General features: G+C 52.7%; 1 protein-coding gene across 1 annotated transcript in view; it reads left to right on the top strand.

The window, feature by feature from the left end:
* The window catches only part of GCK (glucokinase), a 28,663-nt gene extending 5,459 nt beyond the window's left edge, over window positions 1-23,204 (top strand). Inside the window, exons 2-10 of the mRNA XM_065398692.1 lie at window positions 4,068-4,230; window positions 5,886-6,040; window positions 9,193-9,312; window positions 10,859-10,954; window positions 11,329-11,428; window positions 16,449-16,632; window positions 19,701-19,856; window positions 21,778-22,011; window positions 23,060-23,204. Coding sequence (XP_065254764.1) covers window positions 4,068-4,230; window positions 5,886-6,040; window positions 9,193-9,312; window positions 10,859-10,954; window positions 11,329-11,428; window positions 16,449-16,632; window positions 19,701-19,856; window positions 21,778-22,011; window positions 23,060-23,204 — 1,353 coding nt within the window. The remainder of the gene's footprint in view (window positions 1-4,067; window positions 4,231-5,885; window positions 6,041-9,192; window positions 9,313-10,858; window positions 10,955-11,328; window positions 11,429-16,448; window positions 16,633-19,700; window positions 19,857-21,777; window positions 22,012-23,059) is intronic.
* The last annotated feature ends 327 nt before the right edge of the window (window positions 23,205-23,531 follow it).

Below are 23,531 nucleotides of genomic sequence, written 5' to 3'. Positions count from 1 at the left end.
CAAACGCAAGGCCCGGGAGTTCGGGAGCCATTCGCTATGCACAGTGGAAACCGGGGAGGAGGGGCTCTTTGCGTGAACTCTTGGGAGCGTGCGAGGTAGGGAGGCTACCAAACGGCAGGGCATTGCAACTACCAGGGTGATGCAAGGCTTCTATATTTAGGAGCTGGCATGAGCCTGTCCTAAATATAGCACGAAATATGGGGCGCTGACCTCCCTGCAGACCGCTGGCAGTCCCTCAAGTTACGAAAGAAGCGCTCCATTTAGATTAGATGTGGAAGAGCGCCCAAGGTCCCATCCAGTCCCTCCCTGGGGGACCAGGCAAAGTCCTTCCCTAGGGGACTTGTATAATGTTTTCTCCAGGCTCGGTTTAAATGCCCCAAGTGTTACGCTCCAGCCGTTTCCCTTTGAGGAGCGATGGTGTTCGTCCCGATGTGGTGGTGATTTCATAGCGCAGCGGAACTGGGAACTGTCCTCTGAGCTCTAGGGGGGTGTGCCCAGTGTGCTTTGTTCCACGGTGTGTATCTTCGGTGAACACGGCTATCTGGCCCTCACTGAGCGTATGTGGGTCCTTCATAGTCTTTATGGCTGTGTTCTACCCCTTAAAATAGCCTCAAAACCCACTGCACCCACTGTCTGATTGACTTGCTTTACCGTCCATTTTCATTTCACACCGAAGCATATTGGGTCTAGGGTAAATATAGCAGGATGCAGATGAGCATATGCCATTGTTTGTACATGTGTCCGGGGACAAACAAAATGGTTACGATGGAATTGAAATTGGAAATACGTAGCCATCATTGCAGATGGAAAGGAAACCATTAAGAGGAATTTATTATTTAATAACCCAGACAAAGTGACATCAAACGAAGAGAAAGTGGGACATGCAGGGTTAAGGAAACTGCAGATGAGTTTAAAATCCCCTCCCATCCCCGTTCCAAATCATGAGATGACTCTACAACATCAAATGGACCTGATTCAGCTCTCACTGGCGGGTGCAAATCAGGGGTAACTTCACTGAAAGCAGCGGAGTGACCCTGGCATAAAGCTGTTGTGAGATCAGAATCAGGCCCCGTATCTTTAACACTGATGCTACCCTTACCAGATTGTCCCACTCTAAATACTGATGGTCTGCAGCAGTTGTTGACTGGGAGCTCACATCCGTCACCCCCTGCCCTACGCCCGATCCTCCCTCTCCTTCCTGTAGGTCATGCCTCCCCTGCACTGTCTGTCCAGGTCATTTTAAAACCTCCACCGCAGCATGAGTCTCCTCGCAGATCCCATGAAGTTGTCACTGGGGGAGGAGAGGGACTCATTCCATACCTTGGGGGATTTTATTCCCCAGGAGAATAGGGCACCCTGAAAGGGAAAGAGAGATTGAGCGGCAGAGAGCCATGCTCCGAGTGGGGGCATGACTTATAATAATAAATGGAGATATACCTATCTCATAGAACTGGAAGGGACCCTGAAAGGTCATTGAGTCCAGCCCCCTACCTTCACTAGCAGGACCAAGGACTGATTTTGCCCCAGATCCCTAAGTAGCCTCCTTCAAGGATTGAACTCACAACCCTGGGTTTAGCAGGCCAATGCTCAAACCACTGAGTTATCCCTCCCCCTGTTTCCTGGAGAGGTGACCTCTGCTCCGGCTGCTGCCCCACAGCTGACCAAGGCGTGGGTGCATGGAACAGAGACACAGTTGGTTGAAGCCTGTGTGGAGTGACTGGCAGCAGATTGCTGGCTAAACTCTGACACATCATTGTTTTCTGTGCAAACAGCGCGTCAAGGTCAGCGGTGATGGTCCCTACAGCTCAGTGACCCTGCTCTGAGGACAAGCCAGAAGATGTGGGGTCCTCTTTGTATAAGGTCACTGTTATCTTACTTTGGGACAGGACCTCCGGGAAATACATTTCAGCCGGAGAGACTGGTGCCAATTCCAACATTACAAAAGACAGATCAGACCAGTGGCCGCAGTTCTGAGCTGTTGGCAAGGGTGGACTTTAACAGGTGCGACATCACATGCTGGGAAGTAAACAGTCAGGGTGTTTTGAGGCTGCGGCATTACAACACCCAGCCTGGTGGGCTAAAGCGAAGCGGACATTAAGCATAAACTTTAATGGGCTGTATTTGTAATAAGTTTACGGTAATGGGGTTTAAAAGTCGCTTTTGAAGCAGCTTGGCTTCGATAGAGGGAAATAACCTTTGACGCAATTGCCCAGACAGGTGACAGTTTAGTAATTTTTTACTGTGGTCATGAGGTCTCCCGGACCTTGAGAAAGCATAAGCATGAGGTGTGTGACCAAGTGAAGAATAATGGATCATGATTTATGACCAGGAAAGTGGCCAGACCCTAATGGTCAAGAAGCCGTTGAAGAGCCCGGATTGTTGATCCAAGGGGGCTTGAGACAGTTTTGGTGGAGGCGTCAGTCCTGTTATTTCCTTAACGCTTGCTTGGGATAAACACATGGACTTGTGGACGGGACACAGAAGCAGTCCGCTAGGAAGGAGGGCCCCCAAGAACGGACAAAAGGTCAGCCTGCCTTCGCTTGATCAGGACTGGACAATGCAGTTGAGGTGCAAAACCTGTGATCACCTGATTTGCCCAGAAGATCTCCGGGGAGGTCCTATGGGATGTGACCAGCTTGAATCTCAACCTTAAAAGACCAGGTAAGCGAGGAAGAAGTGTGCTCCTCTTCAGGTCCCCATAACGACAACCAAACGGCTGACACTCCTGCTTTCCCTGGGCTGGTCTCACAGAAAGTGGAGCCCAAGACACCGCAGACCAGCCAGTTGACCAGAGGATGATGCCCACTAACATGATGGTACCTGAGCCAGAAGACATTGCCTGTTTCCCTACACTGCATTTCCTCTTTGACTCTCTGAAGCTCAACGGATCAAGCAAGACAAAGAGCAGATCCTTTTTCTTTTCCCCAGTGACTTTTCCTCTTTTTGTAGAATACCTGATACCTGTGCAGGAACGCCTGTGAGGAGATACTTGGCTTGTGTGTGTGTCCTCTGTGTGTGTGTGTGTGTGAGCCCATAGTATGAAATTAACCTAGGTTAATGCAACTCTTACCACAGATCACTGAAGGCCATCCTGGGTTTGTAAAAATTCCAGCTTTAGCTCATTCTTTCCACAAGAGAAAGGACAGAGATTGAAATTACTGGGATTATATAGTTTTGTAATGTAATGATTAATTTTGCTCGTGCAATGATTTGAATCCATTGTTGGTCTCCACTTGTTTATATTGTTAGTTAACCAATTTTAATTTGTACTATTGTTAACTCCTTGATTGATTACTCTGATTTACGTTCTAACCTCAGTCTGATTCTCATATTGTTTAGCACTTTAAGGAAGTATAATTAACTAATTAGCCTTATAGTCATTTAGGCTCTTAAATAAAAGCCATAAAACCACATTGAGCTGATTTTCTCTAATCAAAAAGCTGTGAGGTCAAAAGAACCTTAGTTAAGGGGATTTTAATTAAACATTAACAAATCATTTAACTGAGGCCCTGAAAACCTTATTATTACTACAGTTCGCGGCACACCATAACCTAAAGCTTGGACAGTGTGAAACCCGTAAGTACCCACCTTCTTCTCCCACGGCTGCTCTGTTCCACTACCCAAATCTCACCCTGTCAGGAGTGGCTGGGTTGAGCTGTTATCATGGTTTTCTGGTTAATTTCTTGATCTCCACTCTGACCACTTCAGATGCCCATGCTGCGTTCTAGGCTTCCCCTTTCTCCTGTGCGGCCAGAAGACCTCTTGAATTCTGCACTGCCTCTGATGAGCTCCCTGCACACTGGACCCTGATGTACCGAGCCTGTCCTTTCTGCACAGGAAAAGACTGGGCAGGCTCGGTGTAAGTGAATGAAATAAAAAAGCTGTTCAGTGTCTTGGAGCATGTGTCAAAGCAAACACCTAAGGGGTGAGCACCTGCTCCCCATTCCAGGTGTGCATTCACCTGCATCCTCCACTGGTCTTGGGCGTTAGATCCCCTGCTCCTCTTCCTTCCCCGGCACAAACTCGCCTGGGTCCCTCCCCGCTTACCTGCATCTCTGCTGCCATAGGTGGAGCAGATCCTATCGGAGTTCCGGCTGCAGGAGGAGGATCTGAAGAAGGTGATGCATCGGATGCAGAAGGAAATGGATCGGGGGCTGAAGCTGGAGACGCACGAGGAAGCCTCCGTGAAAATGCTGCCCACTTACGTACGCTCCACGCCCGAAGGCTCAGGTAACACATTATCCTACAGGGTGTGAACGCCCAGGGGGAAATGGGAGCACAGAATTTCCCACCCCTACACCTTCCAGTGGTCCCATGGGTACACAGAGGCCCCCCGTAGAGACAGGGACCCACCCAGCCTGGGGTAAGAATTTGGTCACCATCCGTCCACTCCTCTCCACCAAGGGCATGCCGCTCGCAGCTTGGGGGAGGGAGCAATCAGTGGTGGTAGATGACAGAACAAGAAGCAATGGTCTCAAGTTGCAGGGGGGAGGTTTAGGTTGGATATTAGGAAACACTATTTCACTAGGAGGGTGGTGAAGCACTGGAATGGGTTCCCTAGGGAGGTGGCGGAATCTCCATCCTTAAAGGTTTTTAAGGCCCAGCTTGACAAAGCCCTGGTTGGGATGATTTAGTTGGTGTTGGTCCTGCTTTGAGCAGGGGGTTGGACTAGATGACCTCCTGAGGTCTCTTCCAACCCTGATATTCTATGATTCTATGAATCATAGCGCACTGGTCTTCGAATCCATGAAAGACCCACTAGAAGAAGGGCTAGAGAGGGCAGAACAGCCTGTCGAACCTCAGTCCTGCCATTGTTTGCTGAGAGGCATTGTCTCCAGTGCCAGTGAAGTCTGTGGGAGACGAGGAGGTTCTGCCTTTCTCAAGAGGTGCCCAGCACCTTCCAGGATTAGGCCCTCCCATAGGTGATTTCAGGGCGCCCGTCTCCACTCCTTAGTGTCTTCTAGATCAGAGCTGCCTCATCTTTTGCAAACTCCGCTGGCTAGCACAGAGGCCAGGGCTTGTTTAGGGGAGGCTAGCGCTGACTCTGTGGCACTAGCCTCATTCAGTCAGCGGAAGGCAGGTTTGTCCTTGTGCTGGCCCCCAGAGAGGCGTTTTCTGGGTCATTACGCAATCTCCTGAATTCCCCCACCTCCCTCCAGCAGCAGCAAGAGATAGGTGATAAACCCTGTGGCAGGAACTGTGTTGACATGAGGGATGATGCTGGAGCACCCGGTGGGCTGGGCTTCCGATCAACTGGCCATAAACTGAAGACGTGTCTGTAAAATGGAGGGAAAAGACAGATCTTTCTCCGTTTGCTTTCTAAGCAAGTCTTCCAAGTTATTAACTGCCTTCCTCTGCAGGGGTCCATGCAGTGAACATCACAAGTCAGGAATAGAGCTGGTCAGAAAATGGGATGTTTTTCTCCATGGAAAATGTTGACCTGTTGTTGAAAAAACAAACCTTTGTGGCCAAAACCCAGAACATGTTTGGTCAAAATCCCCCAAAATTTCAGTCAAAAACCAAACAGTTTTGGCCATGGTTTTTCAGGTTTTAGTTTTTGACAAAAAGTTGAAATTTTCCACAGGAAGGGGAGGGAACAGTTTGGGTTTTGGACTGAACATTTTCTGTCCTTTTGATGGAAAAAAAAAAACACCCCTCCCCCAACCAGATATTTTCCATGAAAATGTCCATTGAATCAAACTCCCAATTTTCCATCAGAAAAAAAAAGGTTTGGGGGGAATTTTTCAACCCTGAATTCTACTGTTAATTTTCGTAGCGTCTAGGAGCCCAGTCGTGGGCCAGGGCCCATTGTGCTAGGCGTAGTACAAACACAAGACAACAGCTAAGTAACTCTTGAACAGTTAAGCTTCATCCTGATGTTGCAGAGGTTGGGGACTTCCTGTCGTTGGATCTCGGCGGCACCAACTTCCGCGTGATGCTGGTGAAAGTGGGCGAAGGGGAAGAAGGGCAGTGGAGCGTGACGACAAAGCATCAGATGTATTCCATCCCAGAGGACGCCATGACGGGAACTGCCGAAATGGTGAGTGAGTGCTTGGCCAAAAGGGCCGTGAAAACAAGGTGCTGGCGGGTGTCCCCCAGACAAACTCTCCAACCTGAAGGTGGGCGGGTGGCAGCTGGGGTGGGAAATGAAAAGGCAGCTGGAATGGAGCAATACTAAAGGTGCTGAAGAATAAGCGAAGTTGTCTGATTGATTTTCTAGATCTATCCAACTCAAACAGTCCGTCGAAGGTCTCCTTCAGAGAGGCAGAAGGGATGGGGGAGGGTCTACTTTCTATGGGATATTAGGAGGAATGTACAGAGTAAAACATGGATATATCCTTACTTTACCAGAAAGGAACCATGCGGGAAGTCTCTGTAGCAGGGCTTCCGATATTCTGTGTTTAGTGCGGTAAATAGAGCTGAACAAATTATTCATTTTTTTGGTTCGGTGGCCGAACCAAAAAATCTGGGGGGGAAATTGACCCGAAACAGAAAATTTTCAGTTTTTCTCACAGAAAAGCCTCCAAAAAAATTAATTTTACGTTCAGCAAAATACGTTCACTCCAAAACAATGTTTTTATTATTTAATTTTTTGTGTCATTTCATTTTCAAGTCTTCTTACCCTTTTTTAAAATCTAACTAAGTTTTTAAAGTAACTTCATTTAGAAAGGAAAAGTGGAAATGTTTCATTTCAAAAACGTCAAAACAAAATGGTTTGACTTTACTGAATGTTATTTTTCTTTCATTTTTGTGCCAAAACTCTTTGCCAAATTTGACCTGAATTTGTGAATAGTTTCAGTTGACCTAAAACTGCATTTTTTGGTAATCAGCTGTTCCTCTGAACATTTTGCCCAGCTCCAGTGGTAAGTCCAGGGTACATGGTAATTGGCAATCCTTTAGGGAGCCTGTATGAAGCCATGAGTCAGTTATACAGCCCACACTAAAGGAAAGCCAATAAAACCTTTATACTCCCACACCTCAGCACATGTTCTCTTTGTGCTGCAAAGTTTAGAGAACCTGTCCTAGTTGATTTTTAATTGTTTATCCTTCATGAAAACTAAAGAGACAAGACTCTGAGGACAGACCAGGTTTAGCTAACATTAGACATGCAAAAAATGAAGTAGGATCTTGAAGAGATCAAAAGACCCCAGAGACTTTAGGATTTAAGACTAGACAGAACATGGATAGCCTAGCAGATTCATATTGCTTTTTTCTGGTATAATTTGTAGGGCTGGACAAAAATTTTCTGTTGAAACTGTTTTTTGATGGAAAATTGGGTTTTAGGCAAAACAAAAAAAAGTTTCTTGCTTCCCACATAAAATATTGGTGTGTGGGTTTGGGGGCCAGGGAGGGGGTTGGGGGGGGAGGGGGTTTGGGGTCAAAACAAGAATGTTCAAAGATGGAAACATTTCAGTTGTGAAATGCTGCTGGCATGCCTCATGGGAGTTGTAGTTTGCATATCTAATGCTCTCATTTTCTTCTATGGCAGGACTTCATCTCCCATGATGCACCAAGGCCATGCCACTGCCACAGTGAACCACCTCCCTGCACTAAGAAGGGAGGCTGTGGTGCATCATGAGAGATGTAGTATGACTGGGGAGCCTGGCCTGTGGAGGAGAATGGGAATATTAGGGACCTGAACTACAACTCCCATGAGGCACTGCGGCAGCCATTACCAAATTGAAAGGATTTGGGCTTTAGATTTTTTGCCAAAAAACTTGAAATTTCTCATTATCTGATCAGCTCTATTATTATGTAATTATTCAAATGGCAGATATGGCAGGCAATACATTCTAAGGTCCTCGGATTGGGGTACCAGTGTGTTTGATAGCCCATTTTTAGGTGTAACCTCAGCGGCCGCTTGACTAGACACCTGGGTCAAATAAGTTTTAGCTTCATCCAAGCCATATAAAACAGATAGTTTTTTGTTTCGATTTTTGCTAGAGCATCTTTGTGATAAGAATAAAACTGAAGTACTAAAGCCCAATTCTCACCTGTGGGTCTTTAGGAGCAAAAGCTGCTGCCTCTGAGTTTGTAGATTTTGACACATCTGGAAATTAGGAATCTTTTATTTTGGAGGCCCAGTTTAACCCTTTTACCTCCCCCCTCCCATCCGGCCGATTAATATTTCATGATCAGAGAGACACAATAATTGTGTGAATAATTAATTTTACTGGCTGCGTTAAAATAGCCATTACTAGGGACACAAAATACTTACATATGTGAAGGGGAGGACTGAACTAATCGAATTTTCAAATAAAAACACAGAATTATACCAGCCCTCTACTCAAATTCCCGCACTCACCAGTCTCAGATCTCGGTATTGTTCCCGAAGACTTCAACTTCTCTACGTAACAATATATTCCACCCACGACGTGGCAGCTACGTCATCTAAGCACTTGCCTGGCACAGACACACCAAAATCATGTCAGAATTCCCCCCCACCCAAAAAAAGTTTTGACTAGGAAAATTTTGCCCAGCTCTATCCAAGAGTAATTCCTTCAACGAACATGTCAGAGGAAGGCCAGTAGGGTACAGACAACCGGATTTGGGGTAGAGATAAAGTCATCTGCTCTCACATACACACATTCATCCCCACGCACACCAGGTGTGTGTGCCCAGTCCCAGCCTCCTCTACCAGTATTCATTTCCTCTGTACCTCCAGCTAGGACTGGGCAGCTGCACACATCAACTCAGCCCAAGAGGCGTGGGTGGAAGCCATGGCCGACGGTGCTAGCCCGCATGCTGTTGGCCACTCTGAGACAGGCAAGAGCTACCCGTGAGCACAGATTTTGCAGATCTCCAAAGCTGGAATTAGGAACTGCCATTGCATGGGGCACTACGTTATACCAGAGGGTTGGGTGCCCTCTGGTGGGCAATGCTGCGACTGCAGACATCTGCATGTCTATATAATGCGCGCCATAGAAATCTTTATGTAGTGCGTGTGGTTTTCTGGGTAATAATCACTGATGGTCATTATTCCTGAGGCAACATCCAATAGAAAGTCAATGAATGGACCTGTGTAGAGGCTAGAGAACTGGGCAGCATGGAGTGGCGGGGAGTGTGGAGCCAGGCGTCCCATAGAGGAGGCCGTCAGAGATAGGAGGAGGTTGGTGGTTGCAGGGCTGATGAGAAATGCCCAGCAATGCTGTTGTCGTGATTTTGGAGTGACTTGGGGCCTCCCTTTTCCAGCTCTTCGATTACATCTCCGAATGCATCTCCGACTTCCTGGATAAACACCAGATGAAACACAAAAAGCTGCCTCTGGGCTTCACATTCTCCTTCCCAGTGAGGCATGAGGATATTGACAAGGTGAGCCGAAGGCGGGGTGACTCCCATGGGCAAATCAGAGGTGAAGGGTGAGAGAGGCTGCAAAGAATAGGGAGGGAGTGTGACAGTGGGCAAAGTGGAGGAGCCAAGCCTGGTCTTCACTGCCCCTTCACATGCTGAGCCACAGAGCTGCATCCAGCGTCCCCGGGTCCACAGTGTGAGCGTGAGCCCCCATCTGTACACAGCAGATCCCTTAAACGCTCGGGCCCAGGTCCTCAAAGGTATTTAAGTCCCCTTGATTTCAATGGGAGTTAGGTGCCTAAATACCTTTGGCCTTTCTTCATAGGGCTGGCGTCTTTATTCAGAGGTGAGCAATGACTGATCCCCTGTCACGTTCATGCTTGTTGCTTCCTCTCTACACCCACGTGCTCCCTTGCACACTTACACTAGATCTCACACTTCAGACTCCAAAGCTCAGTCCGTGCTGATAAGGCCTCAGCTGGAGTATTGTGTCCAGTTCTGGGCGCCACATTCCAGGAAAGATGTGGACAAATTGGAGAAAGTCCAGAGAAGAGCAACAAAAATGATTAAAGGTCTAGAAAACCTGACCTATGAGGGAAGATTGAAAAAATTGAGTTTGGTTAGTCTGGAGAAGAGAAGACTGAGAGGGGACATGATAACAGTTTTCAAGTACATAAAAGGTTGTTACAAGGAGAAGGGAGAAAAATTGTTCTCTTTTACCTATGAGGACAGGACAAGAAGCAATGAGCTTAAATTGCAGCAAGGGAGGTTTAGGTTGGACATTAGGAAAAACTTCCTAACTGTCAGGGTGGTTAAGCACTGGAATAAATTGCCTAGGGAGGTTGTGGAGTTTCCATCATTGGAGGTTTTAAGAGCAGGTTGGACAAACACCTGCCAGGGACAGGGCCGGCTTTAGCAGGTGCGGGGCCCCACACCAGGACGCGAATTGTCTCTCGCCCCCCCTGCCCCAACTCCGCCCCGACTCCGCCCCCTCCCTGCCCCATTGGATCCCTCCCCAAATCCCCGTCCTGGCCCCGCCCCCAGCCCCGCCCCCTCACTGCTCCATTGGATCCCTCCTCAAATCCCTGCCCTGGCCCCGCCTCTTCCCCAAGCACACCGCATTCCTCCTCCTCACTCCTCTCTCCCAGGCTTGCGCTGATCAGCTGTATGGCGGCGCAAGCGCTGGAGGGAGCGGGGAGAAGCAGGACGCGGCTTTTTTTTTTTTTTTTTCGCTCCGCCGGCAGCCCCAGACGTTGCGGGGCCCTCTTAAGGCGCGGGGCCCCATTCCGGGGAATCAGCCGAATCGGCTTAAAGCCGGCCCTGGCCAGGGATGCTCTAGATAATACTTAGTCCTGCCTTGAGTGCAGGGGACTGGACTACATGACCTCTCGAGGTCCCTTCCAGTTCTATGATTCTCTGATTGTGAGAGCTGGGACTGCCCAGCTGGACATGCATTAGCAGTAATGCACCACCCGCATCCATTGGGATCAGAGAACTGATTGCTTAGCTCTCTGCTTTCTCTCTTTGTAGCACTTTGATCTAACCCCTTTGTCCCCTTGTCCCGCAGGGGATCCTTCTGAACTGGACGAAGGGTTTCAAAGCATCAGGAGCTGAAGGGAACAACATCGTGGGGCTTTTGCGGGACGCTATCAAGCGCCGAGGGGTGAGCTGAAAACATGGTTTGTGCTGTTCATGCTGGCTAGTTCCCCAGCGTCTCCTCACAGCTGCACCCTTGTGGGGCAAGACTGGGGCTTCTCCGACAAACCAGCTCCACTGGGGGCATGTTGCAACCCTCCGGCTCCTGCAGCCTCAAGGACATCCTCAGCAGGAAGGTGGGCTGGAGAGATCCTCGCTCTGCAGGAGCGTTCTTGGCTTGCCCAGTCCGGATCAGTGGACTGGGCACTCCACGTGCCCCTTACTAGCATCAGGGTCCTGCCCTGGAAATGTTCTGTACCCAGGTGCATGCTTCCTTTTGCATGGGCTCTTCTCTGGGACGCCTGGGGGATCGTGACCTCTCTTTTGTATGCTCCTCCGCAGGATTTCGAGATGGACGTGGTCGCCATGGTCAATGACACAGTGGCTACAATGATTTCCTGTTACTATGAAGATCACCGGTGTGAGGTTGGCATGATAGTGGGTAAGTTACCTGCCCACCTGGGCGTTTCCCCTCATCCCAGAGTGCACTGGGCGCAGCTCCTGCCAACACGGGCATTCCCCACCTGCCCACGGACACCGCAGGCTCCCGGATGTGGATTATCCTGGTGGAATTCCTGCCGGTCCGGTCTCAGGGCTCATTCCAGTCCTGTTGGCAGCACGAGGAAGCAGAGTAGTCCTCGGTCCAGCTCATACTGTGGGAGTGGGCGGGAGGCCTCAGAGCTATTCAGTTGCTTTGGGGCTAGGCCGTGCCGTGTGTCATCTTTAGCAACACTCAGGAGGCAGGTGGGTTGGAGGAAAGCCCCACCGCTGAGCTGCTCTGACGTCATCTGTGTGGCAGGGGGCATTCTCCAAGACCTGGCTCTCCAGCTGGGATTTCTCTGGACACAACTACTGTTGAGCCTCCCTTGAGGCTAATGGTGTTGCAATGTCGGCGTCAGGCTCCTCTAGATGCGGCAGCTGGGGCGATGTAACGGTTCTGCACTGGTCTTAGTAACCCTGGGGTCCGCAATGATTCTGCTGACGCCGATGCACGTTCCCTCCTCCCGTGATTTGTTCCTCGCGGGATCCAGTTGTCTTTTGCTCCGGGATCAGCTGGTACCCGGGGTGTCTCTGGTATTTCAAGTAACCCTGCTGATTTCTCTGACTGTCTGTTTCCACTCTCTATGATGGTGGCTCTGTCAGGGGGAGGAGTGAGCGCTCTTGCTGACTTCCAGTTGTTACTAATTGTTGGGCTGAACCGTGGGTTTGTGCATCAACCAGAGTCACGTTACTGCTCCGTTTGCATTTCTTCCAGCTGAATTGTTAAGCCTGGAATTGACGTAGGTTTGTGTAACGGAGATCTTGTGGGAAATAAAGTCCCTGCTCATGTGTTCTGCGGAAGCTGTTCCCCTACTGGTACTTGTCTATTCTCCAGTAGGTTTAGATCTATTTATCTATCTTAGGGTTGAATACTTCCACCCATCACCATAATATCTGGGCATCTTTCCCATAAAATCGATAGCGACAGCAAAGTCCCTAGAGGACTGGCTAAATAAAGATGTCCGTCATCATGCTTAGCTTCCTTGGAGACAGTCTTCGCTCCCCGCCGCCCCCTTGCTCTGGGGACACTGGCGAGAAAGCGCTGTGCTCAACCAGGGAGATCGCAGTGAGCTCCTGCACGTCCGCAGCTGGAATCAATGATGGGAGCCCAAGGGGTTGCAAACTGTGATCTAGGATGGGGAACGCCCGTTCTACTGACTTGGCCTGTTCGATTTGAGATCGCCGTTCATTTAGTAACTGGTTAACTAGGGGCACGTCTGGGATGCTGAGACTCGATACCGTGTGTGGACGTTACCTCTTCCATCTCCCGTGAGCTGATAACCTGACCTACCAAGAGCAGTTAGCATCCCCTTGAGAGTCACCGCCGGCTGCTGGTTCCCATGAGGAGGACAGAGCAGAGCTGAGGGAGTTACTCACAGCCCAGCCCCTGTGTGCGAGGTGGGCTCTATGAGTGGAGAGCCGCCGGGTGGAGCAGGAGGCAGAGCTCCCTTGGAAGGACTCGGGAATGAGAGGACATAAGGGAGCTGGCAGGAGAAAGGCTTGGGGGTGGGCCCAAAGTTCTGGGCGGGGCCCAAAGCATATGGGCGGACTCACTGTTATAGAGTTTTAGGCCAGAAGGGACCACCAGTCTGACCGCCTGTAAATCACAGGCCACCCACCCCACCCAGCACCTGCACACTAACCCAACAACCCAGGTGTCACAGCCCAGAGGACACTAGACTGTGGTGTGCCACAGGCTGAGATTAGGAGTTACCAGGGTGCACCCGTGCCCTGCAATGGCAGGGAAATGGCTGAGAGATGCCCCCAGATAATCCTGGCGAGGGACCCGCACCCCATGCTGCGGAGGAAGGCAACCCCCCCCGAGATCACTGCCAATCTGACCGGGGGGAAATTCCTTCCCAACCCCAGAGCCCCTGGGCATGGGAACAACAACCAGCCAGCGACACCAGGGGAGAGACTACTCAGATCCCTAGCTCACCCCGCCCAGTGTCCCATCTCCAGCCATGGCCATCCCATAATGCATTGGGGGGGAATTCCTTCCTGACCCCTGCAGGCGGCCGGCTGACACCTTGAGGGACCCGGGAGCCCGATTCAGCTCCCGCTCACCCCACGTTCATCAGGAGTGGTCCCATGGAGCACCACTGGTGCAAGCGATTAGAGAGTTGGGCCCGTTGTGTTCACCACGAGATCCTTGCTGAGCAGACACAGCCGGCGGCAAGGCAGAGCTGATTCCCCCTCCTGGAGAGCAGGCAGTGACGCCGGGCTGCCCACCCGGGGACACCGCAGCGCGCCTGGCGTCGGAGAGACGCCGAAGCTGAGCCGCGCACAGTGACAGCAGGACGCTGTTAGAAATGCTGGGATACCCTGTGCATGGGCAGGCTGCGGCCTCCTGGAACGGTGGCAGCCGACGGCAGCCCGGGGCCCCTCCTGCAGCTGCCGGGGAGGGAGCTCTGGCATGGCGCCCTCAGCTGGGGCAGGTGGAGAAGCAAGGCCACCTTCCCCATGGGGCGCAGGAGCCGCTCAGTGTCGTCAGCGACAGCTCCATCTGGGCCTTTCGCATGGCTGCCTCTTCCGCTCGCCCTGGGTAAACAACGCTCGCTCGGCACTGGCCTGTTTTTCAATCACGCTAAGAATAGAGATGAGTTCATCTCTGAGTGGGAGCTGCCAGCCGGGTGAGTTTAACACACAGTGCTCCTTCTGAGCGGCCGCAGACCTCCCCAGTGGGTGAGGGCCGAGGGCTCCCCCAACAGGGTATTATTACTGCTGGCTTCACCAGGGTGGGCTGTGGATTTATAGATTCCAAAGCCAGAACGGACCCCTGTGATCAGCTGGTCTGACCTCCTGTAGACCACAGGCCATGGGACTTCCCAGAATAATTCCTGTTTGAACTAGGACGGATCTTTTACAGAAACATCCCAGCCATGGAGAATCCACCACAACTCTTGGGAAATTGTTCCGATGGTTAATGACCCTCACTGATTTGTACCTTATTTCCAGTCTGAATTTGTCTAGCTTCCCCTCTCAGCCATTGAGTGGTGTTAGACCTTCCTCTGCTAGACTGAAGAGCCCAGTATGAAATACTTGTTCCCCATGTAGGCACTGATGGACTGGGATCAAGTCACCCCTTGGCCCTCTCTTTGTTAAGCTAGATAGATTGAGCTTTTTGGGTCTCTCACTGGAAGGCAGGTTTTCCAGTCCTTTAATCATTCTCGTGGCTCTTCTCTGACCCCTCTCCAATTTATCAACATCCTCCTTGAATTGTGGGCACCAAAATTGGACACCGTATTCCAGTAGCGGTCGCACCAGTGCCAGATACAGGGATCAATATGGATTGGCCAGTGCTGCCAGGTCACTGCCTCCAGGTGGGATTTCCTGCACTCTTACCTGGGACTAGTGGGGGACTTGCTTATAGACCTATAGGCAGTATTTTCTCATGTGGACAAGGATTCGGTTTCTATCGTTTCTTTTCCTCAAAGGTGAACACTATGGTATGGTGATCTGGAGTAGCGGTAAGTGGTAGCTATGCCCTCTAGTGGCTGGCTTGTCAGACTAGCTCAAATATGTCTCACAAGTAGAACCAAGTGAATCATCTGTACCCAAGAACTCTTTTGACAAATCTCGCCTCTTTCTGCTGGAGATCTTGTCAACTGATTGCAGCTTTCCGAGTTAATTTGCCAGCAGGATGTGTTGGGTACGGATCTTTTTGCGGTCCTTTAGTCAATGAGTTCACCCTCATCCAAGATATTTAAATTCAAGCGGTATTGCTTAGTTGTGATAGATCAGGTAAGTTACGCAGGATGGTTTCCACTCATTGGTTAGAGGAAGGTGCAGCACTTCGAAGATGACGATTTGTGTGCTTGAGTTTAACACTTGGTTTCCAAGAATATTCATGCGAGCAGCTTGCTATCTAATGTGCTTATCTGGCTCATAGCTAAGCATCTGGGCGGTGGTATGTGAGCACCTCGCAATCTTTAATGTATATATCCTCACAGCAGTCCCCTGCCGCCAGGAAGTACTGTAATCCCCATCGTACAGACAAGGAGCTGAGCACGGAGAGGCCAGGGCCACACTGAGCTCAAACATTTGTGCCGACGAAACTCAGTTACTTGAAAGTTTGTGGGATGTCTCGGGGCAGGGACAGTCTTTCGTTGTGTTTGTGCGCAGCACCTTGCACCAGGGAAGCCTGGTCCGTGCCGGGGGCTCATAGGCACTCTGGTCACACGAGTAATAATACCAGAGACGCCCCAGATCCTGGTTGCTCCAGGAGAAAAAGGTGACACCGTGATCCTTCAAGGAGCAATAGCTAACTGACCAGTGGTGCAGATCCGCAGCTGGCAGAGATCGACTGATCGCCCCTGGCCGTGGATCTGACCCAGGCCTTCGAGAGCTCTGCGTCGGCCAGACTATTGCAGAGCGGGGTTGCTGAGAATGGCTGAAAGGAGGAGTATGGACCTTGGAGGGCTTTCGCCTTCTTCCACAGCGTGGGGCATGGGTGGTCTGCTGGCATCATCTGGGCATGTCTCACCTAATCCATTCCCTGCCCTGGCAGGGGCCTCGGCCATCGGTGGTGCCTCGGTCTCTCCTGTTCTCTGCCTGTGGCTGCAATACTTCGGCCTCCTGAAACCCTTTAGCCTAACTGGCGTCATCGGGCTCAGCTCTGGGTATCGGGTGAAATCCTGTGCCAGGCAGGAGCTCAGACTAGTGGTCCCTTCTGGCTTTAAACGCTAGGAAACAGGCTATAAGGATGGGGCATGAGGTTGTATCGTGGGCATACGTAGGCTATGGCCTGTATTAAGCCCGTGCGTCTGCCCCTTGTAAACTAGATACCCGTGCAGACTCAAAGCCAGCTGGCTGCTCATGCAGTGGGTCAAGCGCAGGGCCCGCGTCCCCAGCTGTCACAGGGCCCTTTGCCTGGGACTCGCCGTCATGAGACTAACCCCCGGCTTGGTGTCCCCTGCCAGGTACCGGCTGCAACGCTTGCTACATGGAGGAGATGGAGAACGTGGAGCTGGTGGAGGGGGACGAGGGCCGGATGTGCGTGAACACCGAGTGGGGAGCCTTCGGGGCCTCGGGGGAGCTGGACGAGTTCCTCCTGGAGTACGATCGGGTGGTGGATGAGACCTCACTTAACCCCGGGCACCAGCTGTAAGGGACACGACAGATAAAACAAATGCTTCCCCTGCGCCTCACTTCCTCCCTGCTGTCGCCCGGCCGCAGAGCCGGACTCTGCCGGCCGCGGCTGCTAATTCAGCGGAGGGTGGGGGCAGTTCATCTCCAACGGGATTTGCTCAGCTCTGGTTCTGAGAGTGCAGTTTTACATTCCCTGGCAGGCAAGTCGGCCCTTCGTGACAGTGTGGGCCGAGGGGCCGAGAAGTGGGTCTGCGGGGCTCTCTCTCAGAGGTCCCAGTACAGGGGCTGCCAGGGGCTGGCTTGCCTGATCACTGAGGTGCTGTAGCAGGAGGCTGATATGTGCAGAGCCCAGCAAAGAGGAAAAGTGGTTGTTTTCCTGCAGCTCAGAGAAAATAGCCTCACAGACTGAGCAATCCATCTTGGCGGTGTTAAAACAGGTGAGAGCAATTTCCGCTCGCCGGCCCTACCTCCAGCCCTCTCTCTCTCTCACACCCCCCCCCCAAGGGTGTCTAAACACACACTCACATACCCACGGACACACCTCAAACATACCGACATGTGCAAACCTCCCCCCCCCCACACACACACACTGTCAAACGGACACACTAGCTCCCTCACACGCCCGTAACTGCACCCACGTCTGCTTATCCACCCACGCTGTCTCCCTTCAGAAACACAACTGTGCACATACGCCTCACACACACCTCCGTACACCCCCTGTGCACAACCATCCACTCACAGCCATGTGCACACTCACCCTGCTACACACTCAGTACACTCACCCCAGGACACAGATACCCCCCAGCAATCTACACTCACATACCTGGATACACACAAATACACTCCCCTATACACACAGTAAAACACCAACACACACACCCAGAGCAATCTACACTCCTGCACCCTGGTGCCCTCACAAACACACTCCCGCATCCACACACCAATACACAAACACACCCAGAGCAACTTACGCTCACACCCCGGATGCCCACAAACACACTCCCGTATCCACACACCAATACACAGAGCAATCAACACTCACCCCCCCGACACCCTGACAAATACACGTTTCTCCCTTGTGCTTTTCCTCACTTCTCTCCTTTCCTTTCCCCTTTGCTCTCTCGCGCTGTCCCCAGCCCAGTGTCCCACTAACCTTGAACGGACAAAGGAGGCCCCCAAGGGCTCTACCTTTGTCTTCCCTCCCTTTGGCTCTGCGGTGCCCTGTAGTGGTGGGAAAGGGCAACTGCCACTTGGCGTTAAGGGCTGAAGAACGCAAAACCTACCAAGGCCTGAAATAAAAGTACCAGGGCGGGACCGGGGTGGGAAAGTAGCCGACAGCTGTTGCCCGAGGGGCGTGGCCATCTGAATAAGCGATCAATGGCAGGGCCATTTGAGTTAAGCATCTCCATAGCTGCAGGATCAGAGTGGGCCCGATCCTGGCCCATGCTATGGGGCAAAGGGGTCATAAAGACATTTGAGGAGGATGAATCCCTGGCTCTGTGCCCCCTCGCTTGGTCCCCCCTGAGCTCAGCGGGTAGAATCATAGAATCTCAGGGTTGGAAGGGACCTCAGGAGGTCATCTAGTCCAACCCCCTGCTCAAAGCAGGACCAATCCCAAACTAAATCATCCCAGCCAGGGCTTTGTCAAGCCTGACCTTAAAAACCTCTAAGGATGGAGATTCCACCACCTCCCTAGGTAACCCATTCCAGTGCTTCACCACCCTGCTAGTGAAAAAGTTTTTCCTAATATCCAACCTAGACCTCCCCCACTGCAACTTGAGACCATTACTCCTTGTTCTGTCATCTGCTACCACTGAGAACAGTCTAGATCCATCCTCTTTGGAACCCCCCTTTCAGGTAGTTGAAAGCAGCTATCAAATCCCCCCTCATTCTTCTCTTCTGCAGACTAAACAATCCCAGTTCCCTCAGCCTCTCCTCGTAAGTCATGTGCTCCAGCCCCCTAATCATTTTTGTTGCCCTCCGCTGGACTCTTTCCAATTTTTCCACATCCTTCTTGTAGTGTGGGGCCCAAAACTGGACACAGTACTCCAGATGAGGCCTCCCCAATGTCGAATAGAGGGGAATGATCACGTCCCTCGATCTGCTGGCAATGCCCCTACTTATACAGCACAAAATGTCATTAGCCTTCTTGGCAACAAGGGCACACTGTTGACTCATATCCAGCTTCTCGTCCACTGTAACCCCTAGGTCCTTTTCTGCAGAACTGCTGCCTAGCCATTCGGTCCCTAGTCTGTAGCAGTGCGATGGAGGGAGGAGGGTGTGACTGGAGGATGCTACACTCCAGGGCTCCCCTGCGGTGTAATGGTGTCTCAGGGCCCGTTACAAGCCGGCACAAGTTAGAGCAGTCCCGAGGTGGCTCTGAGTTGAGGTGTGCGGGGGTGAGCTGGGCCCCCAGCAGAGCAAGGGATCATGGGGGCTCAAAGCCATCTTCTCCCCCACCCCAGAGCATTGGGTGAGGCTCTAGCACAGTGGAGGATTTGGGCCAGTCAGCGTATTTGGTATGTAACTGTCCTGTTCTCCTTCACCTATCGCACTACTGAGTGGGTGATGGAAACACTGGCCCAGGCTCTGCGCTGGGCCCAGGTGGTTGGCGTCTAGTTCCAGTTCCCTCTGCACAGTCTGCCCGTAACTCCCCCCAGCTGCAGGCCCCGGAACCGGCCGTTGCATTCGCTGGGTGCTGCAGGCAGCAGGAATTGGCTTTGGCTTCAGCTCTGCTCACTGCAAGCCGAGGCGTTCCTCTCCTGCCTGAGCGTCTGCACGAGGCCTGCCCCCACGGAGGCTGGGAGTAGGGAGATGTCCCTTTGGCAGAACACAAGGGGAGGAGAAGCCGAGCAGGACCTCTGCCCCCCTTGGGCTGGCACTGTGGCAGCATCCCTGAGCCTGCAGCTGTCTCAGGAGGAAGGGGCAAGCCAGCGTCAGCGTTGCTCAGCTGGGGTTGTGTCGAGACAGGTCTCTAGGCCTCGGATGCCCCTCGTTGCAGGAGAGCAGGGTCCGACTGAGAGCGGGCGGAGGGTCTGTGTCCTCGCAGCCCTGACCAGGGGTGCTCTTCTGTCCCCGCCCAGCTACGAGAAGATGATCGGAGGCAAGTACATGGGAGAGATCGTGCGGCTGGTGCTGCTAAAACTGGTCAATGAAAATCTGCTCTTCCATGGGGAGGCATCCGAGAAGCTGAAAACCAGAGGCAGCTTCGAAACCCGCTTCATCTCGCAGATCGAAAGGTACGTTGTGGCCTCCCCAACCGCCCAATACGCAGCCAGCCCCACCCGCTGCAACTCAGGGGCTCCTCATACAGCCCTACGAGGGAGCTCTCCCATCCCCCCCACCCACCAGCTGTAATCCCATCCTACAGCCCCAGAGCACGGCTGGACTCCCGGGGCCCCCAACGGCCACCGAGCTGCAATATGTATAACTAGAGAGAACAACAACCGTTCCCCACTGGGCTCCGAGCTCATGTGGAAGGTGTGTACGTCAGCTCCCCCTCTGACAGGGACTCGCACACACCTACGGCAGGTACCCTCACACCTTGCAGTGTACTGGCTGGAGCACTGCACTGGGGCTCAGGAGACTTGGGTTCTCTCCCCAGCTCTGCTGGGCGACTTTGGGCAAGTCACTTGCCCGCTCTGTGCCTCAGTTTCCCCATCTATAACGACACTGCCCTTCTTTGAGCTCTTTGGCTGAAAAACTTGCTGGGGATTGTTAGTACTTGGAATGAGGAATCAGCCCCAAGATTGCGGGAGCCAGAGGAAGGGTGCCAGTCAGTGAATGCTCTTTAATAAGGGTGCCCACAACCCCCACACGGCTGTGCCAGCGTCACTTTGAACAGGGCCTAGCTCACTTTTCCTTGCACACTATTAGTGGCTGGTTTGCTCTGCACCTGGCTTCTTGAGCCCAGCTTCTCGGGCCTGACCCAACTGTCCTCCCTTTGCAGCTCTAAGATCACGGGACTTAGAGCAGCTTTAAGGCTAATCCTCTAAAATGCACCAAGTTAGGCCTGGTAGTCTACGGCCCAAGGGATTTCTGATCATCTAGTCTGATCTCCAGCGTAACCCAGGCCAGAGAACCTCAACCAGAGATTCCTGCATCTAGCCCAGAACTCCTGGCTGAGCTACAGTGGGTCTCTGAGAAAGATTGAAAGACTCCAAGCAATGGAGAACCCACCATGCCCGGCGGTAAATTCTTCCAGTGGTTAATTACCCTAAACAAATGCACCTTAGTTTTAATCTGAAGTTGCCTAGCTTCCGCTTCCCACCATTGGATCTCCTTCTGCTGTTTACGGCAAGATTAAAGAGCCGTCTATAATCAGAGATCTTCTAGCAGGTGGTGACCAAGTCACCTCTTAGCCTTCTCTGGGCTAAACCAAACAGAGGGAGCTTCATAAGTCTCGCACTGTGAGGCAGGTTTTCCAGACCTCAAATAATGCCCGTGGGTCTTACCAACATGGAGCCAGGCGGGCTCCCGGAAGTATGGGCTGTGTTTGTAGGGGTGGGGAGAGACGCCTGCTCACAGACCTTCCACGCCAGACATCATTTGGTGGGAGGGGCTGGAAGCACCTGGAGGAGATTGGGAAGGAGGCTGGAGTCTCATGGGCATTGGTAAAGCGGGTTTACAGGAGGTACAGTAGAGCTGAGTGAGGTTTTAGACACGTAGGAACATAGGCAGCCTAAGGGCCCTCTCGCCCAGTCTCCTGTACCTGACATTGGCCAGCACCATCTGCTTCAGGGGCTGGGTGGAACAAGAAACCCCCCAAAGGGCAATTCTGGGTAGCCCGAGCCCTGACCCCATTTCTTTGTTGCACCCTATCTCACGTAACTGCACATGTTCCTGTTACAAGGAGCTGTCCTGCTGCTCTCTTCCCAGGAGTATGAGCAGTCTGAAATTCAGCCACTTCTGGTGAGGAACTGCACTGCAAACCAGCAGAACGTTTTCCGGAGGGGTAAACGGGTGTCCTCTCCTGAGTTGCCAAAGCCAACTTCCATCCAGCTACCGACCAGGCCTTAGGAGCCTGTTAGCTGTCTGCACCCTTCCGCTGGCTTTACCCAGCAGCTTTCTGTCCAGCTGCCCCAGCAGCGCCGGGCCTGCCCCCCGTGTTCGGCACTCCCTAGTGTACGGAGCCTGACATGCTTTCACTCTCTGTCCCAGCGACGCCGATGACTGGAAACAGACCTACAACATCCTGACGTCCTTCGAGCTGCTGCCTTCGCTCACGGACTGCGACACCGTGCGGATGGCGTGCGAGAGCGTCTCCACGCGGGCGGCACAGATGTGCTCGGCGGGGCTGGCCGGTGTGATCAACCGCATGCGGGAAAGCAGGGGTGAGGAGAGGCTGAAGATCACCGTGGGCATCGATGGCTCGGTCTACAAGCTCCACCCCAGGTGAGGTCGCATGCAGGGGCGAGCGCTCCGATTGAAAGTGACTGGGAAGGTGAAATGGCACTAGCAGCTGCTCCCCCAGCCCCAGCGCTGCCTTATCCCAGCCCCGTCACGGCCTCCATGGAAAGCTGCGTCAGACGGAATGATTCACAGACAGGAGCGTGTGGGTGGCCTGTCTCTGCAGGGCCACTAGGGAGCGCTCACCCTGATCCTGGGCAATGGCAGCCTTGTTGGTGCCTTAGCAATGAACGGCTGTGAGAGGCAGTGCTGAGGGCTGGCCCTGGGGCCAGCTTTACAGGTGCTGGTGGGCTCCAAGTCGGGGGAGAGGGGTTGTACCTCAGCTTCCTGGGCCATAGAGGGGCCAACGAGATCTGGGACCTCTAGATGCCTGGGGGGTGGAGGGGAGAAGGGAGGAAAACTGGGAATCTTAAAAGAGCAGCATCTGAAAAAGGAACAGACTGGAAAGGAGCTGGAATGCCTGGAAAGGACATGGCTGGGGGGTTCCATCAGCTGTCAGACGCTCCTCAGCAAGCCAGCAGGTCGGGCCGGGCAGGGCTCAGCCTGAGAACCAGCTGTCTTTTCTTCGCTGCCTTTCCGGGAGAAATTTGGCCCTCAGGCCTGACCTGCACTAAGACTTCCCACAGCACTTTCTGAGCCCGTTCTCAGAACTGAAAAGCGATCACAGACTGTGGTTCTCTGGGGGCGGGGGAGCAAAATGCAGCGTTGCGCCAGGGTACAGCCCGGAGGTCTAAACCGCCTTAGATCGGACGCTCCGTGGGGCAGCACCCTGCACAATGGAACCTCAGCCCTGTGGGCACCATCAGAGCCTGAATCTATCTTTAGATGACCCCCATCACCATATTTATGCTCACTGCCCTCCTGGGCAGTGTTGTGCCCATTGTACAGATGGACGCACTGAGGCACAGGGAGGCTCAGTAACTTGAGGATGGTCACACAGGAAGTCAGGCAGAGCAGGGAGATGGGGCAGCAGTTTCTCCGTAGGCTCAGCGGAGCCGTTCGACCTAACCCCCGCCGCCTCCTCTCTCCCCAGCTTCAAAGACCAGTTCCATGCGACCGTCAGACAGCTGGCGCCCGGCTGCGACATCACCTTCCTCCAGTCAGAGGAGGGCAGCGGCAGGGGGGCCGCCCTGATCTCGGCGGTAGCGTGCAAAATGGCCTGCCTGATTGGCCGGTGAGCGGGGCCGCTGGCCAAAGGACCACGGAAGGAGCAGCCGCGGCTGGGATGGGGCTCCATGCCGAGTTCTTTAGAGCGCGTGCGCCCAGGAGCGGAAACAACAATTGAAGGGGCGGGGCCGTTCCTGACCCCGCCCACCTGCCTCCCACCTGTCCTAGCCACTGCGCTAGCTGCACTGTGTTCTCTTGCTGTTCCTCAGCCCTCTTTGCTGCTGCCAGGCCGGGCCCTTGGTCCACGAAATAAATAGGTTCCCGAGGAGGTCTACTCCTAGGATTGGTTTGAGGGGAGGGGGGGAGGGGAGTCCTCTGACCCTTCTCTTCTGATTGGC

Source organism: Emys orbicularis, chromosome 2, assembly GCF_028017835.1.
Source record: "Emys orbicularis isolate rEmyOrb1 chromosome 2, rEmyOrb1.hap1, whole genome shotgun sequence".
Classification (NCBI taxonomy): domain Eukaryota; kingdom Metazoa; phylum Chordata; order Testudines; family Emydidae; genus Emys; species Emys orbicularis.
Note: the sequence above shows the minus strand (reverse complement) of the source record. Positions and strands in the feature narration are given on the sequence as shown.